This window comes from Malurus melanocephalus, unplaced genomic scaffold (genome assembly GCF_030028575.1).
Source record: "Malurus melanocephalus ecotype Western Australia unplaced genomic scaffold, MMel_1.1 scaffold_8, whole genome shotgun sequence".
NCBI classification, from domain to species: Eukaryota; Metazoa; Chordata; class Aves; order Passeriformes; family Maluridae; genus Malurus; species Malurus melanocephalus.
In genome coordinates, this window is record NW_026623240.1 from 1,478,556 (window position 1) to 1,496,422 (window position 17,867).

General features: G+C 38.9%; 1 protein-coding gene across 1 annotated transcript in view; it reads right to left on the bottom strand.

The window, feature by feature from the left end:
* ABCD3 (ATP binding cassette subfamily D member 3) overlaps nucleotides 1-14,959 on the bottom strand; it is a 28,046-nt gene extending 13,087 nt beyond the window's left edge. The window contains exons 1-5 of the mRNA XM_057373569.1: nucleotides 14,773-14,959; nucleotides 4,904-4,940; nucleotides 3,202-3,303; nucleotides 1,628-1,716; nucleotides 698-767 (exon numbers count right to left, since the gene is read on the bottom strand). Of these exons, the coding sequence (XP_057229552.1) occupies nucleotides 698-767; nucleotides 1,628-1,716; nucleotides 3,202-3,303; nucleotides 4,904-4,940; nucleotides 14,773-14,885 (411 nt within the window). The 5' untranslated portion in view covers nucleotides 14,886-14,959. The remainder of the gene's footprint in view (nucleotides 1-697; nucleotides 768-1,627; nucleotides 1,717-3,201; nucleotides 3,304-4,903; nucleotides 4,941-14,772) is intronic.
* Between the last annotated feature and the right edge of the window lie 2,908 nt (nucleotides 14,960-17,867).

Sequence of the window (17,867 nt, forward strand, 5' to 3'; positions counted from 1 at the left end):
GCAGCATAAATTGAGTAAACCCTTGAAGACAGATCAATTCTTCCCTTACAGTCAATAATGCCTTAAACACACCCAAGACCAATCTTACAGTGTCTACAGGACCACTGCTTAGGTTTCTGTCTCCAGTTCCCAGAGGATGTCACCACTGAAGATAAAATTATGTTCGAATTGCATATTTTCAGCTCTTCTGATGAATTCTAGAAAAGAGCCACCATTTGACAACCACTCYCTTAAATGTGTCAACTAGCTTTAAAATTTATTGCAAACCAGGTGGTAAAATCATTGCTATCTGGTACAGGTCAGAGATGTCAACAAGCTGAAGGAAAGTTAAAGTATGGAAGGAAGTGAAACAAATCAGTGAAAAATGAAAGAAATACAGAAATTTAAGTCTAAAGAAAATTTCATCTTCAATGGTGTCAAAAGAATCTCAAACCTATATTTAAAATTGTCACCAACAAGACTAACCTGAAAACCTAACCGTATCTGTTTTAAAATGGCTGCARCCAATACAGAACTAGGCTGATAAAGTCTCCCACACACTGGAGCTAGAAAATGAAATGTGTCTTAATAAAGACCTGCATGTACAATGACTGATTTCCATAGGTTTTAAGACACTCCTTCAAGATCTCTTCCTCAAATTCTTAATTTACATATAAAATATGTTTTACTAAAAGGTCAGCACAAGAAAAGCACTTACAGCAGGCATTGCAGCAATGAAGTTGAACAAGTATTTCTTGAAATCTTTTCTGCTGCGRCCAATGATAGCACTGTAAATGACCAGCGAAGAGTCAGTTCCAAGAGAAACAACAAAATATAAAAGCATGTCTTCAGTGGATAAATTCTCAGGGGACCACATGGAGAAAAAGACATCATCATGGAAACCTGCAGTTATCAGCGGTAGGATCGAGTCTGACAGCCTGGTGTAAGTGGCAAGTGGCAGACTGAGCAATTATCTTCTGTCKGCTCCTCTGTAGCGGGCCCCATGAGGGGCTCAGAAATTCATGGGCACAGAGTACCAGCTCTTTCCTTTCTCTGCTTTCACAGATTCTCACAAGAGAAACAAAGTCCTTCCACTCTACAAAGCACTAAATGTGGTCTYAAACACAGTATCATTTTGGAGTCACCCTTCAAGATACATTCTGACTTGTTCAATTAGGCACAAGATCAACAAGAATGGGACGTCCAAAAATCACTTTCTAAGACTGAAAACATTGGTTTTATCAATCTAAAAAGCAAACAGCTCAGTAGGAAGAAATACAAATCCTATCACCCACACAATATGTCCAAGTATATGACACAAAATAACTATTCTGAAGTACCGTCTTGGACATTCAGATGAACAAGATTTAGAATCTTCAGTGTACAAAATGTTACCAAATTAATATTTAATAAACAGTTTAAAATACTAATTTAATAAAACAATTTTATTGATGRAAAAATAATTTAATAAATGAATTTTAGTTTTAATTTACCAAAATACAGTAGTCCYTCCCCAAATTGCAACTACACCTGTTTCCCAAATGTTTTAAACAAGCAAGCTATAAAATGTCTGAATATGTATTCTCATAGATGACTTTCCCTGATAAATACAAGAGAGAATGTTTAAAAATAACAAATGTATAGGTACCTTTCAATGACTGTTCCATTTTGAATCATCCAAATATCACAGTAAGTGCGTACTACCAGCATCACAGCAATAAGCAGCAAATAACCTGTCTAGTACAACCACAGAAGTGCAACAGTTAAATAATGGATAACATTTGTYACTTTTTTCAATAAGTGATCCAACTGTATCTAACAGAAAGTATTACCCCCTGCCCCAGCTAATGTAATATTTGCTTGCTTTGCTGGAAACACATTAGCATACAGTATTTTTAATGAAGTACTGAYTATATTTTAATGGCAAAAGTTTGCCTTTTTAGAAGGTGTATTTGGTTGACACATACACTGCACACACATTATAAGATGGAGCACTGGAGGAATAAAGAAGTTACTGCTACTCTGAGACACCTTTCTGCTGTAAGGCTGCATGAGTCCTCTGAACATCATCTGCTTCCACTCAAAATAGGGCCACTAGTAACCAGTCAGACTGTCAATCCAGCCAGTTTTCCATCCATTTCACTGTCCACTCATCCAGCCTATTAGTTTGGCTATCACGGTATTAAGAGAGACCTGATATCAAAGTATCCAACACCCTGTGTTTCTTCCCTTATCCACACAGCCAGTTCTCTCATCACTGAAAGCAATCAGGTTATTAAGGCATGATCTGGCATTGGTAAATTCAGGCTGTTTTCCATCACTTTTTTGTCCTTTGTGTGACCAGAGTTAGCTTACAGGACGTTTTGCTCACAGTCTTGTTACAAATATGGTGAGGCGGATCAGCCTGTAGCTTCCAGTATACTTGTTCTCAAATACAGGAGCAATGTTTGGGGTTTCTTTGGATTATCAGTAACCTCTTCTAAAGGCCATGACCTTTAGAAATTGATGAAGGCCAGCTCTGTGAGCACTGTCACAGGCATTTCCATCCATCCTTCTACCTTCTATGTAGCCCCTTTTTGTAGCTGTGCTGTTGAAGTTCCCTACTCATGCAGCTGCCATGCTTGCTCTACATTGTACATTGTCTTGTGTCTAATGTTTGTTGAAGTTCTTACAGTACATTGTTTAAATTCTGAGCTCAACTAATGCTTTGGGTGTTTGCTTTTTTTTTTTTTTTAAGTGTCCTGGAAAGCATGAGAAACATTGAGGCACTGATTTCTACATGGCATAGCTTTCCTGAAACGATGCCAAGAGACTTTTTGACAATTCATTTTTTAATAAGGCTTGGCTTGGCCTAGATACAAGTTACTAAATCAAAATAATGAATGAACTGCATGTTATTTAAAGACAGGAAGCATTTTCACACAGAAGTGTACTGCCTTGCATCAAACAAGACAAGCCCAGATGCCCTTTAAAAGCTATGCTACAACAGTAGTTATCAACTGACAGTAAATGGCTTATCTTCTAATTGAAACCAGAACTTTTAGTGATATAACGACTGAACATAACCTAGACTTTTACATTATTCTGTCGCTGTTTAAAAATACATACACAATTTAGTCCCATTTAAGTAAAGTTCTTGCATTTGTTCAAATTCTGATATAATTTCAAAAGAAATTTGACTACAGATTTATTTATTTATTTATTACTGCAGGTAATGCTTACCTCTTTGCAAAGTGTCCTAGGGACCATTATTTTCAGGATTCGACATATYCGTGAAATAAACACTCTGTCCACCATCGCTCGCTCCTTCTTTCCTTCTTTCGGCTGCACATAGAACAAAACAATACAAGTGAGAATATTTTTGTTTTATTTAACTGTTGATGGAATATTTTCCCTAYCCAAGTTATTTATGGCTACCTTCCTTCAATAGAATTTGAAATATTTCCCTCCAACTAAAGACTTGTTCAGACAAGTTAAATAAAGAATTGGGACTATCAAAACAAACTGCAGTAGGAGGTAACTGCTATGATATAAAATAGTTAATTCAGATCTGTTAAAGGTGATACATAAACAATGCAGACCATGGCACTAAAGTACAAGCTGTAATGCAATCTACCATCTCTTAATATTGCTTGTCTTCAAAAGACACCATTAGCCAGTATTTTTAGAGATGCCTATATCAATATTACAAGGTAGACAGAAACCTGAAAAAGATCCACTCTGAATGCTGCTTCTCATAGTGTGAAGTCAACAACAGCCCCATTCTTTTCAAAAATCTATGTGAACACAAACTACAAATAAAAATTCTAGCCAGATAGGATGCTATGAAGTAGATGATTACAACACTTCAAWTAAAAATTATTTACAGAAAAATCCAAGCAATCTAAACAACTAAAGACTACTGTCCAGGCCTAATGAAGATTGATCCTATACATATTACTGTTTTCCTGTAACAGAAATTACTAACATAATGTCTGGTTACATGATGGTTACATTTCTAAATGACTAGGCATATATGGTATGAATTTAACCTATTCTTCCCCTCTATTCAGCCCTTCTCCATTTCTACTTCTGTCTTGCACTTGCATTCATTCCAGTATCTTCTTGCCCAGAAGCTTTTTCCCCTTAGACTGTTAATGCCCTTCARCATAACTTTATCCAAGATGAGTAGGAATAAGAGAAAGACAGTTAAGGTTTTTTACAAATAAGTATAGCTATGCAAAAGATAAGTATTTATGGTAGACAATACAGTCAAGGTGTGGTTAGAAAGGTATATGCAAGCATCAAGTTAGCTTCTGTCTATCCAGTCCAAGCCTTTTCTTAAGTTTTCAGCAAAGGTGAAAGTACATGGGATCTATTCATACCATCAYAAGACCCCAAACTTCTAATCACAGACTCTGCCTTTTGGTCTGTCATACTTTATTTGACTATAAAACAAAAATATTAAAGGGATTTAGTATATCCCTTTCAAATAAACAAATTAACAGACACACAAAATATCAGGGAAATGCCAAACCTCCTACCAGATGCTCAAAGTAGTTTTTAGAAGTTGCCAGACTCAATGTTTTGCTTCATACTTTTTTCTTTCACATTAAAATAAATAAGAGTTATACCAAATTTACACACAGCTGTTTGTTTTCATGCATACAGAAAAACTTACAACAGYAATCCTTACAAATTCATAGTGCACTAAGAGATAAAAAAGGATATTGTACACATCAAGCATCCATCATTATGGAGTCAAACTTCAGCCTCTTGTGATTAATCTGATTGGTCCATTTGCTTCACCAAAGTAAGTCTGAAAGCATCATTCAAACCATACTCGCACCATAGCCAACATTAAACTACAGTGATAGGACTTGAAGTTTAAAATATCAGATTTATTTAAAATCATTAAGAATATTTGACATGAAGAAAGAATTACCTCATTATTCTGAAGTGCTTGTTTTCCACTTCTTTTACTGCAGAGGGAAGAAAAAAGGATTTATTATTAACACATTTTTCTTTGTTTTGATCATTACACACAAAAGACAGAAAGGAAGTCTTGGGATTACATTCCTCTCTATTTCTTTCAAAGCAATACAGTGTCTTTAGCAGGGCTACCTTTTATGTCAAACCTATGTGCTGCTTTTAAACAGTTTCAGTGAAACCCTACTCCTAGCAATCAGTTTCACCTACKGAAAGGAAGTCTCACTCTTTCATCTCAGAGTTTTGCTTTACACTGGCTCTGTATTATGAACTCCAAGTGTTTTTCTGTTTCTCACACATACTTTACAAGCATGGCTACATGGCTCCACTGACCACAAATGAAAACTACAGGAATGCAGATTCAGCAATCCAAGCAACCCAACTTTGATGCTTCCCACTATATACAYAAGCCAACCAGATTTGTTTTGCATTGTATTTGACTTCAAAATAACACATTTTACTACACAGAGAGATTATTTGTTCATAAACATGTGCTGCTGCTACAGGGGGAAAAAAGCCAGCTCCTGTGAAAYCAAGTTCCTGCAAAGATGTCCATGGAAAGGTGAGTTAAATTTTTAATCTATTTTCYTTCTCCAGCATTTAACAGAACAGTTAGTAGAAAAATATTTATCAACTGGTGCTACGCAAACACTTAAAAGCACAATGCTTTTTTTCCTCTATTTCTAGGAAAGACAAGCTGAGATGTAAGAAAGTTATAGTTTGTCTTTCTTCCTTTTGGAASACCCAAGCATCAGACAAGCACATGAAGCTGTCAGGAGGGTTTATGTAGTTTAAAAGTGGCCAATAACCATATTGAACTGCAACTTTCTTAACCACCATATTAAAACACTGAGAGGAGGCTGCCTTAAAACGACAACATTCATGGAAGGCAGAACCTAGGACACTACAAAGAAGAAGAAAGGCACTGCTCCTTTGGCCTACAACACCAAAACAGGAGGAGACTGCCAAGCACCTATCCCACAACTTCATCAACAGCATCATCTCATGCTTGTGTTTTAATCCTCTGTGAAGAAAGTATCTGGAATAAAACCATGCCTATATTAATTCAGGATGATAASAAAGATCTAYGAAAGTCACTGACYAATGAAAAKAAATAACTTAATTACTATGAAAGGAAGAGRCAAGGTAGCAGAGGAATATGAGAAAAGAAGGGAAGGAAACCATGAAAGCAAGAAGGGAGCTATGCCAGTTCAGCAAGATCTTAATTAAAGGTAACAGAGACGGAAGCCTGAGAGAAGATAAAAATCTTGTAAAACTACTTGTGCAAAAGCCAAAACAAAGGAATGAAGGGCAGCACAGGCCAGAGTGGGAGAGAAATAACTTAACAGAAGTCCAGAAGAGATATAACATTTAATCAGGCTGTGATGGAAGTACATCTGTGGAAATGGTAACAGGGTGCAAAGTGCAAGAAACAATCTAGTTGGAGCTTACATCCTGGTGATGCAAGASCAGTGTATTTCTGGTACAAGAAACCTCTCAATACATCTTGTAATTTTTCATAGTAGAAAAGGTTGACCTATAWTTTTAAAACTTGAATATGGATCAGTCCAATCATATTTGGTTTGGCAAAGTAGTATTCTTAAGCATGAATAAGTAGTTATCAAACTATGTGGTTATTTCTCTAGATGATTCATGACTTGTCATAAGGTAAGATGAAAGCATGCTGCTCTTCCAGACATGCTGTAATAATTCCTATAAACTTTGCTGCTTCAAGTTCTGCCAACGTTTGAAGTCACAATGCTCATAATACACAACTATGTCAGCTTAATATATTCCCTTCTGATCCTTTTAAGTAGAATAACCAATTAGGCAAAAAAGGCCCCAAAATTATTCTGGCAGTTAGTTGAGTATCTTTGATGTATTTATTGATACATCTTTCCTACAGTAGCTGTAAAGAGAAATTGAACAGCTGAAACAACTGACTGAACTGAAACTGATCATCCATTAAAGAGAAAGAAGGATTGTTCAGAAATCAAGATCTTACATTTAATTATGAACTCACACTTAATTAGAATTTATAAATATAAAGTTTAARTCAAAAACTAAGCACTTGTAAATTYAAAATCTAATGCAAAAAGAGCTGTAACAGTGTTTTGTTCCCTTTTTTCTAAAAAAATTKTTCAAGCCCAAAACAAGACTAATACTTCAAAAAGAATAATAGCAATCATATGTGAAGTCAAAAGAAAAAAAAATTAAATGTGCCTAAATAGCTCTATTGAGACACTTGCTGGCAAAATAAAAATCCAATGTCATTTTAACAAGTGAAAACATTTTATTTGCAAATAAYGACCATGCCATAGTTCTGCCTGGAACAAAACCTTTTCAGTCCAATACCTACTGGCACTACTCCAGACTCCATTGTACTACTGTACAACTTTTCTGTGAGAATGGTGGTTGCATTCTCAATGAATTTAAAGACTAARTAACATCCTCAATTAGTCAGCAAGAATACAACAGGACTATCTGGTTACAGCAGAGAGCTCTAACACTTGGAATAGATTCAGGCTCTCCATTATTCCAGGCCTCTCATTTACTTAATGCTGGAGCACCACAAGCGTTAATGGTGGAGGAAGGTAAGTGCTATATGCTGGCCAAATTCCCTACTGCAAATAAATCCTCTGGTATAGAGCCATTGTTCCTTTGTGCCCTCACAGACAAGGAGAAGTGGCAATAAAAAGGTTTTTGAAAAGGGTTATCCAGACATTATGTAGAAAAAAGATAAGAAAAAATACAGTAGCAAAACATTTCTAATAGTGAATCAAAAACTGTGGAATTTGTCACCATATATTTTCAAAATCTAACTGTACACAGCCCTCAACAAAACAGTCAGAATTCAATGTGTAAAWTTTTTTTAAGAACATGATGAAGAGGCTAGAGGTACAATGGAACATATATCCCCTGAGCAAGCATCAGCTCAAATGTAGCCTGCTATTATTTGAGTGCACAGAACTTTTACAGCAAACATAGATACAACAAGCAGAGAAAGGTGTCAGCAGCAGCTGGGATGACACAACTACACCAAAAGTGTCATTTGTCATTCATACATGTATGGTAACTGAATAGCAACTCTCTCAAGAGAAGTAAATAGGCAAGTAAYTACCCAACAGACAATAGGCAATACAACAAAACACCTTTCTCCTACACAGAGAAACATGACCAGCCCAAACCAGCAAGATGTTTTAAAGAAACTAATAGTTTCAGGATTCTGTACAGCCATTTGACAGCTGATCCAACTTTAAGGGCAGTAGCACAGCACAGTGGGGCCTAGAAAACATGCAATTCCAGTCTCCAAATAAGTCTTGGTCAGTGCACTCAGTCTTTTGACTCTATTTACATACCAGTGAGGCTATTCTCTCTAAYGAAACAAGCAACACTGGTTACTGAAACAGAATCAGTCTCAACATTACTGAAGAAGAAAGTGATTTGAAAAACTGTGAAAAGCCTTCAAGAGGMCTGAGTATACTTATTGAAAGATCTCAGGCTCACTGGTTCTGTGGTATTTACTAGCAAACAGGGAAAAGTTAAAGGATTACTGTCTTTAGAAATACCTGCTTCCATCCAGAACAAAGTTCAGAGGAAGCAATCTACACTGAGCTAAGCATAACGAGGAATTGCAGATGAAGAGTGTGATAAGCAAGACTTGCTGTTTAATGACATGTGATGAGGAAATAAGGGCTTTAAAATGTTACATTGCCCCTAACTGAAAATAACCCTACAAATTTCAGGTCACGCTACCTTCCTTCTGTACAGTTAGGATGCTCGCTTCTGCTCAACACAGTGCAAAGAAAAAATATCTGGTGTAGAATTAAGTGCAGCAYTTCAAGGAGTTGTTACTTATAGCCAACCTTTGTATCCTGTAGACATCACATGTTGGAATGGCACTGGGCAGTTTTCCAGCTTCAAAACACTATACAAGATAAACCATTTTGTCATAGTTCACGATTATTTCTGCAGTTTTCAGGTCAACTTTGGAGTCAAGATACTACTGAGCCATTGCAAAGAAAGAATAAAATACAAATTACTAAAGATGCAATGCAACAGTGTGAAGAAGCAACAACTACAGTGAGAAAAGTTTGCTGTAGCTCACTGGCAGGCAGAGTTTCACGCTGCATWCCCCACACAGAGGGGTAAAGAGCAACAGTAATTTCAGGTCAAGGACAGCAACCTTACTCAGAAGCCTGGGCACAGTCCAAAAGCATGCCCATTTACACAGTACACTCTGAACACACACAGAAACCAAGAACACTGTTTTCTTGGCTCTAGATTGGTGGCTAGTTGCAGCATAACCAAAAATAATGTGAGGGGAATGTAGTCAGGCAAGCAAGAAGAGGACACTGAGAAGGTCACAGAGAGCTGTATCACTGCAAGCAGAAACCCTGCATTACTAAAGCTCAGAAAGTTTCTACAAACCTTTGAGAAGAAGAGAACTGTTGGAGAGGAAATTCTAAGTTTTCAGTAGAAGAATGCATCTAATAACAAAGTTTACATGTGAAAAAAATCTTAGTGCTATTAATTTTTCCTAAATTGTGCTCAGGCCTGAGCTGCAGCTGCAGATCTCCCTCATGGGTAACAGTGGAAAAAGATTTCTAGATAGCTTTCTAAGAAAATAAATTAAAAAAAAAAATCTATAGTTTTACACTGTTACACACACTTACACTAGATCTTGCCTTAGACAGCAAGCATTTAATGCAACTTAATTAAGAGAGAAACCACTAATTAGCTAACCAGGCACCAAATAAAGTCTGTCTAAATGCTAGGATTAGGGCTGAGTCATCTGGTTTCTCCTGTCTCCATACCTTCCAGCTGAGGACAGATATTCTGAGCCCCAGGCAGGTTTTTCTACAAGACTGGATTTTCTATGTATTTTCTAGTAAACCCATCTGCATATTTTGTCTTTTCTTTTTTTTTTTTCTCCGTGCTAGTGCACTTACTGCAAGTAGTAGACTGGACAGTCACATTCACATCCTGGATTAACTTCAATGTAATTAGCACAAAGTTGCTTTTGGTTTTGACACCTGGCATCTTTTCTCCAAGCAATACAGGCTCCCTTTAAGGCTTTTACATATATGAAAGCAGTCAATTACTCTGCAGCAATATAATTTCATCCTTCCTGTCAAAAAGCCATGACTCAACTGGAACAGGTCCTTCCATGTGAAATACACTAGCAAAGAAAGCTCATCCAAACAGAATCTAAAGAAATTGTATAAACTAAAAAGAGAAAACATCCTAAATATACACAAATGAAATAAAAATGCCCCATCTGTTTCAAGTTATAAGTACCACTTGCTATGTTTAAACTTCTGTGTTCTGTTTGAAAGCGCCTCCAAAGATTTGAGCAGGTATCTGTCACCTCTGATTGCACTTCTGTCAATTGCTGTCAAACTGCACCTTCACAGGCTGTGCAGCCGAGGACACAAGCAGAGTGGCATCTACTGAGTGARTGACATGTGCTGCCTGTCAGAAGAAAATGGCTGAGGAGCCCAGTGACAGGCAAGAGCATGGGTTATTTGTCACCCAAGATGAACTCTGCAAACCCCAATTTGACACTGTCTACAACTCTGTTGACCTCTCTCCACTCAAATGAGCTTTCCCCCTTGCTTTAGGCTTACCAAACCTCCAAGGCCCCAAGCATGCACTATTTTTGCTTTCTTCATTTTTGTCCTCACAGGAAGGATGTCATCACACGGGTTTCAGAAGTTCAGTTTATACTAAATTGTGTCCATGTCATAGTACCTTCTTGRATTGTAATAAACATATCTAGGTGATGGGAAAGCCCAGCACGTCTAGAGCAGATTCTAAAATATTTTGTCACCTTCTTATACATTACAAATGCCTTTTTATTAACTCCAAATTGTTTATGCCCTTTCCCTAATCTTGCAGTTCCAAACACTTTACCCTTATTACTGTCAATTACTTTCTTCAATCCCTCCTTCCAGCAGAAAGTTGTATGAGTTGAATACCTTCTTTTTCAAAGTAAGCCAAGTTCATTCTCTGCTTGTGTAAGTACTTTATTTTAAACTACATGGATACTCAGGAAAATTTCTTATTAGAGGGATAATGAAAAAAATTCAGCTCCTTTATGTAACACCCCTTAAGGTTTTATTTCTGAAGCAATCAAGTCTTAAGCAAATATTCTGTTGCTTCTTGTTTGAGGCAGGCTTAGAGAAAGAGAATAAACAGGCTTTTTTCCYGCATTACATACCCAGGATAATGTAGTTTCTCAAAGAACTTCTTATGACTCTAAAAAACCCAAATACTACAACTGAAGTCTTAATTGCATTTAGGTATAACAACTTCCCCCTCCAAGAAGATACAAAACTTTTGTAATGGAAAAAAGACTTTTTGAGGGCAAGTTGGAAAAAGAACCAATGTATTTTTCTCCGTGCTTTACTGCAAGGAAGTAAGATGGAACACTAAGTTCCAAGTCACTATAAGCAAACAGTTCTATATCACTCTACTTTGGAAGATTTCAGAAAATTGTGGTTAAAACGCTTTGTAAACTGCAAGTGACACCACCTCTCAGTTCTGTGAAACCAATGAGCAGCATAATACCTTTTACAGAACAACATCTGTGACTAATCCAGGCAGTGCTAATTAAGTGATCTTTGACCTACTAAGGCAGGTTGGCATAACACATACAGATTAATTATTCATACATTATTACTTGATATGAGTTGTACTGCACCTTGCCCCTACTGTTTGACAGCAGAAAAGTAGGTAAAAGTTGCTACCTCTCCTTCCTTCTATCACGCCTATAACTGGTTACTCTATATAAAATCTAACACATACAATATGAAGAGCCTGTTACATAGCTTTCTTGTTACACATCCAAACACATTTGATCTGCTAAAAGATTTCCTTTCTTTTTTTCAATTTGTATGTTATTTTACCTTTCAACTTTAACCAGCAGCAGACCTATTGCTGACATTCCAGAATAACTTAAAAAAACCACACAAAATCAAACAGAAAAATGAGAGCTACACCAGGAAAACATGAAGTAATAGGAAATCATGAAATGCTATTTTGAACATAAAGTACGTATAAAGTGTTTGCTCTGAACCTATGTGAGGAAGGAAGAAGTTTTGCAGGTAAAGTCTACAGTTGCACTAGAACATTTCTATGATTCACTTGAATGTTAAGCCCAGTGTTTTGCTGTTTATATTCAGGTTTGCAACATTCACCTTTGCCCTTATGAAGCTCAAAACTAGAATTTTACCTTCCAGAATTCAAGAAACCGAAATTCACCTCGCACTAACATGACACAACATTGTCAGGCATTATAAAACAAGGTTAACAAAGGAATTCACACATACAAAACTAAATCACCTCACATATTTTAGTCAGTTAACCTCAAGCAGTAGATATGCTACCAGTCCTCTTCCACACTATCTAGATTCCCAAGTGAAATTCTTCACCCTAGGAATAAGTACAAAAATTTAGGACAGCCATGCCCTCCCAATTTCTCCCTCTTCCCAAAGAGACAGAGAAACACAACACCGAAGTCAAAGGATACACTAGGCCCTGCAGATTTTTATCATTACTGAACAAAGGTTGTGCACTTGTTACTATACGTCAGCATCATATACCACCACAAGGATGCTGAAATTAAAGATTTGGCACGATGACAATCCTTCTCAAAAGTATGCTGTGATTTACATTAGCAACAAAGCATGAAGAAATGAATGATACATGAACCAATGAGACTAAAGGAGGATGAAGCAATGGTAATAACCAGATGTTTTTGTCTAGGCTGGTGATATAGGCAATGTAGCTTACCTATTGCCTAGTCTTGATAGGTAGCATTCTGTAAGGCTCCTGGCAAGGTTTGCCTCACAGGGAAACATGGAGAAAAGAACCATCCTCAAAATAGCATTCAAGCAGCAGCACAGCTATTATTGAAACAACCGAATGCTGGGTGTTAGAGTTTGGAATCCATGGCCACAATATAGTACCAGTAGTAAATAAGACCTAAGCTATGGAGGGACTCAAAAGGGTAAAGCAACACACACACACACACAAGTGAAAAATCAAGTTTGCAGGAGTGGTACTTATCTTTAACAACTGCATTTCTAATAAATTCAAAAATGCAAAATGACTAGGGAGAAGATCACAAAAATAAAGGACAAAGTATCAGAAAGACTGCAACACAGAGACAGGAAAAGGCACAGATCAGGTCAGGCTCTCACATGCCCATTCACCTTTTGATTTTCATTGATCTCATAATAATGTCTGGTCTGCCTAATACACATGAATACCTCAGATTTTTAACATTGTACCTAGCAAAATTGAAGATCCACACAGGAAAGACACATGCCAAACAGTCTTCAGCATTAAGTCTAACACATACTTTCAGTACATTGACTCTCGGGCTAATGCATGCATTGCCATTGTCAAGTCTTGCAGATCAACATCAGAAGACATGAAAGTAAAATAGTTCAATAGGACAGCCCAGGACCCACATAATATCTATTTCAGCTACAGGGAGATTACTCCGAACAAGTTCTAGCCTGCATCTATCAAATGAATGCCACCACCAGTGGGAATACATTAAATGCACCTCAAAACTATGCTGGACCTGCATCTGGGTTTGAAGATGTGCTCCAATCTGAATGCAACCTGGTTTGTGTGCTCCAAGATGATTCCTCAATGAAGGCAGAGCAAAGTAAGTGTGGGCAACTGAGATCCACTTTAAAAGAATACTCTTGGTCTAACTGAACATACTGGTGCTCCTAAAACATCTGCATGGCCCAGTATTTCTTACAAATAYCACTATATTAGGTGTGAAAATCTGAGCTCATCAGGGCATTTTTATGCCCTTCCATAGAGATTTTTTCCTCTTTCACACTGGTATTTCACTAAATTAGATAGAGATATTTGAAAAAAAGTCATCCCTCCACTTGAGTTTGGGAGAAAGCTAATTCTCAGCCAAAGCCTGGGATCTTGTTTCAACTCTGATGCAAAAAACAATATGTAAGGCAGCAAATGTATGACTTGTCAGCAGCATATCAATGTCTGACACATGTGACAGTTACCTAATATCATGAAACTCCTACAGATATCATACATCAAAGGAATTAGGTAAAATACAACTGGATTGTTGCTTAATCTCAGGTATGTTATTACTTAAGTCTGTTGGGTAAGTCTATTTCACTATAATTTTGTAGTGCCTACAAGATACCCAGCTGTAATATCACAACATACCAGGCCTTCAGCACACCRTCAACAACCTACAATTACAAATACAGTAAAACTGTGAAAGGATCRAGTCTGAGATATATTTTTCATCGGCACATTTTGTGGTAGCAGTGCTTTGTCAGATATAAGGGAATACACACCCCAGCACCATGCACCTGTAGGGCAACCTCACCGGGAGCATCACCGCATTTGGTCCCTTTCAAATTGCCTGTGTATCTTACTCGCACACGGCAGCATTCAACCAACAGCTGGGTCCATCAATTGCCTATGAGACAGTCATTCCTAGAAGTCAACTGCTAATACTTGTTCGCACACAGAAAAGAAAAGCAAAAGCCAATATATTTTTAGTTAACAAGGTGGCTGCGGTTGAATTCTCACAAGAGGGRCACCGACCTCAAGGAAGGCGGAGGGGGAAGCAGATTGACCCCTGCGCCCAGGAGCCGCGTYCCGGGCAGAGGGCGGCGGTGGCAGCGCCCCGTGTGAGGTACAGGGACGCGGCTGCCCCTCCGCCGGGCCCAGAGCCGTGAGGGCGAACACAGCTCCCGCTGCTCCGGCCTCCCGGCGCCGGTCCCCGCTCACCCGGCCCCTCCCGCCCCGAGGCCCGCTCACCCGTGCTGCGCTGCCGCCCGCCGCTTGCCGAGCAGACAGAGCAGCGCGCAGGCGGCGGCGGCCCCGGCGATGGCGGAGTGCCGGGCGGTGAGGAACTTGCTGTAGGCGGCCATGGCGAGAGCAGCTCGGAGCCGCCGACCGAGCGCAGCCGAGCCGAGCCGAGCCGAGCCGAGCCGAGCCGAGCCGAGCCGAGCCGAGCGAGCAGCGAGCGGGGGATGCCGGGAGGGGGCGGTGCCGCCCGGCCCCGCGCCGCCGGCAGGACGGGCCGCGCCGGGAGCGGCTTGAGCAACGCGGGGCCGGTAATTACCGCTCCCTGCCGCTCGCTGCCAGGGGCGGGCCCGCCGCGCCGGAGGGGAGGGGAGGGAGGGAGGGAGGGAGGGAGAGAAGGGGCGGTTCCTCCCGCGCCGGCGGGGCCAGGCCGGGTCTGCTGCCGGCTGTTTTCGGCCGCAGGTCGGGCTGAGCGGCTGAGGCCGGGCCTCCCCCGGCGCACACACGGGTTAATTTTCCAGGTCCCCTCAGCTTGGCACCTGCTGCCGAGCGGGCTCCGGGCAGCCACTCTGCCGGGGCTCTTTGTATAAGGGTATAGCGGGACTCCTGAATGTGTGCTAGGAACAATATGAAATAAAAATTATAAAAATAAATTTTAAAACATTTTAAAATTCCAGAGAAACTTAGATGTAGGTTTTGCCACTTTTTTTTTTTGTTGTTGTTGTTAGTGCTATGAGAGGAGCCGCCAAGATTGGCTGTCAGACAGAGGGTGGAATGAGTTGTCACCATGTAAGTACAGGAAAATAACCCCTATAAAGGGCAGAGTCACACCAAGTACAGCAGGAGATACCAGCCAGCCTTGTCCCACAAAAACCAGTTGTACTCGCACAGGTGCTTTTCCAGCAGAGTTAATAACAYATTGCCATGTTGAGCTATACTAGCACAAACACCCATGCCAGTATAACTGTATTTACTCTGGATCCTCCCTGTGGTCATGTTCCTCAGAAAGACACCTGATAATGTATACAAAGCATCTGTACTTTTTATAGGAACTGGTTGGTCATATATTGAAAGCWTGTATTGGTGCAAGGCTTAACACTGAAATGACAAAACAATTTCTCTGATCAAACTTAAATGCAGATAAAAATGTGGGTGGAATCAATGTATCTCTTTGTAGCCTTGAAAAATGTTTTCCTACAGCTTTTAAAAACATTTGAATACCTATGACTGCTGTGCATTTTTACTGYAGACATAGTCCATTTATCAAGTATTCCTATTTCTTCCCAATATGTCTGCCTGAAATAGCAGGGCTCAAGCTGTACTTTGAGAAGTAATCCCTGGTTCTTCATTCTGAATCACAATATATACTCATCTTTSTTGCTCCCTTTCCCCATCCTTGGTATCATCAGGCATATTAAAGCAAGTTTATGTCTTGGTGTAAAAGCTGGAGTCTCAAACTCTCAAAGTGTTAGTGTCTCTAGAGCATTAGAGCCGGGACTGTTGAATCTAGTTTTCTGGCATTTGTTCTTTGACCTTAGGCAAATCAATAATCTCCCTGCTTTAAAATATCTGGTGTACATCGGTGGTATATATAGCCAAATCACACAGCATTAATAAATTCTTTTTTTAAATAAGCTGAACCTCTGTGAAAATATCTTRTTTTCTAAAATCTTAGATACTCTGACAGGTGGTTAGTGTGAGAACCTAAAAAAGAGGTACTTTGTTATCAAAATAAACCTTTTGTATTAAAATCATTCAAAAAAAAAAGGAGAATTTCTGCAAATTTTCAGGTTTATGAATCTTCGTAGTACAGTTTTGCTGATTATTTTAATCTCAATATCAGCACAGAGATSAAGAATGTTGTGATATTGCTGCACTTTTCTTTAGAAGTCCTCTTGCTTGTTTAAGTTTAGGTTGGTTGTACCCTTCCACAGAAGTTGCTGCCTAGTACAGCCTAGCTTTGTTTACCTGAGCTGCCCATTAGTTWGGGCCGTGCTGACCTTTGTTGTTTGCATGTCGGCATGACTCGCATTCTGCTGTTTGTCAGCTTCAGTGTCCTTATCCCACTTTTCGATGCTAGCCAATACCATGACCCAGTACATATTTTAGTTATCTTCTAACTTCTTAAATAATTTCACACATACCTGTCATCTKCTGAGAAATTTGTCCCGTGTATCCAGTCCTCCACTTTGTCTGCTACTGCCTCAACTCTTGAGAGTTGTTTTTTTTTTTTTCAGAATAACTTTGTCAGCATGATTGATAAATGGGCACTTAGTTCAAAATGAGATTTTTATTGATCCATTATTTCATCAGTTTCCAACAGTACTCATGGCTAAGCATATCCTTGACTAAATCACCCACCCTGATCAAATGCTTTTGTGGCAAAAGCTTTTTTTTTATCTCTTCARTTTGAGATCCTGCTGCATTTTAGTACTTTATGCATTGCAGCCATCTTTCTTTCTTGGTATTCTTGGTACAAGTCAAATGTGAGGGCTTTCCAAGGTAACAAGTAAGAGCAACATTAATCCGTATGTATCTCATATGTAAAAAGTGGAAAGGCAGCTTGGAAAAAATAGAGTAGCAGCTCTGTTACCTATATTAATAATATTGTGTGTAGTTTCTCTGCTAAAGCAAGGCCAGATTGACAACCATCCTTTCAATACAGACTGTGCTATGGTTCAAACTTCTTCCTAGGTAAGTTGGAACATCCATAGCAAGAAAGCTGTTTAAATGAGAACATGCACTCTGGAAGACTGAAGCCTGTAGGAAGAAAAATGCCCATTTACTATTAAAGCCGTAAATCCCTATAATTGACTTCAGGAGACCTCAATAACAGCATCAGGCTGTGCTCCTGTGTCTGAAGTATCTGCCTAATGGTATCTGCCTAAGCAGTTCTACTGCTTCTCAATTTAAAAAACAAAGTCTGATTTATAATAAGCAGTGATAATATTGCTAAGCAGTTCCAGTTTTCAGTTTATGTTCTCAGGCACTCTTGATTTTAGACACTTGAGTTTTAAGGAGTCAAAGTCAGAAATACAAGAAATCTTTACTGAGTGAATGTTTGTCCCACTAATAGTTATGTGAATACATTTTTTTAATGGAGTCTA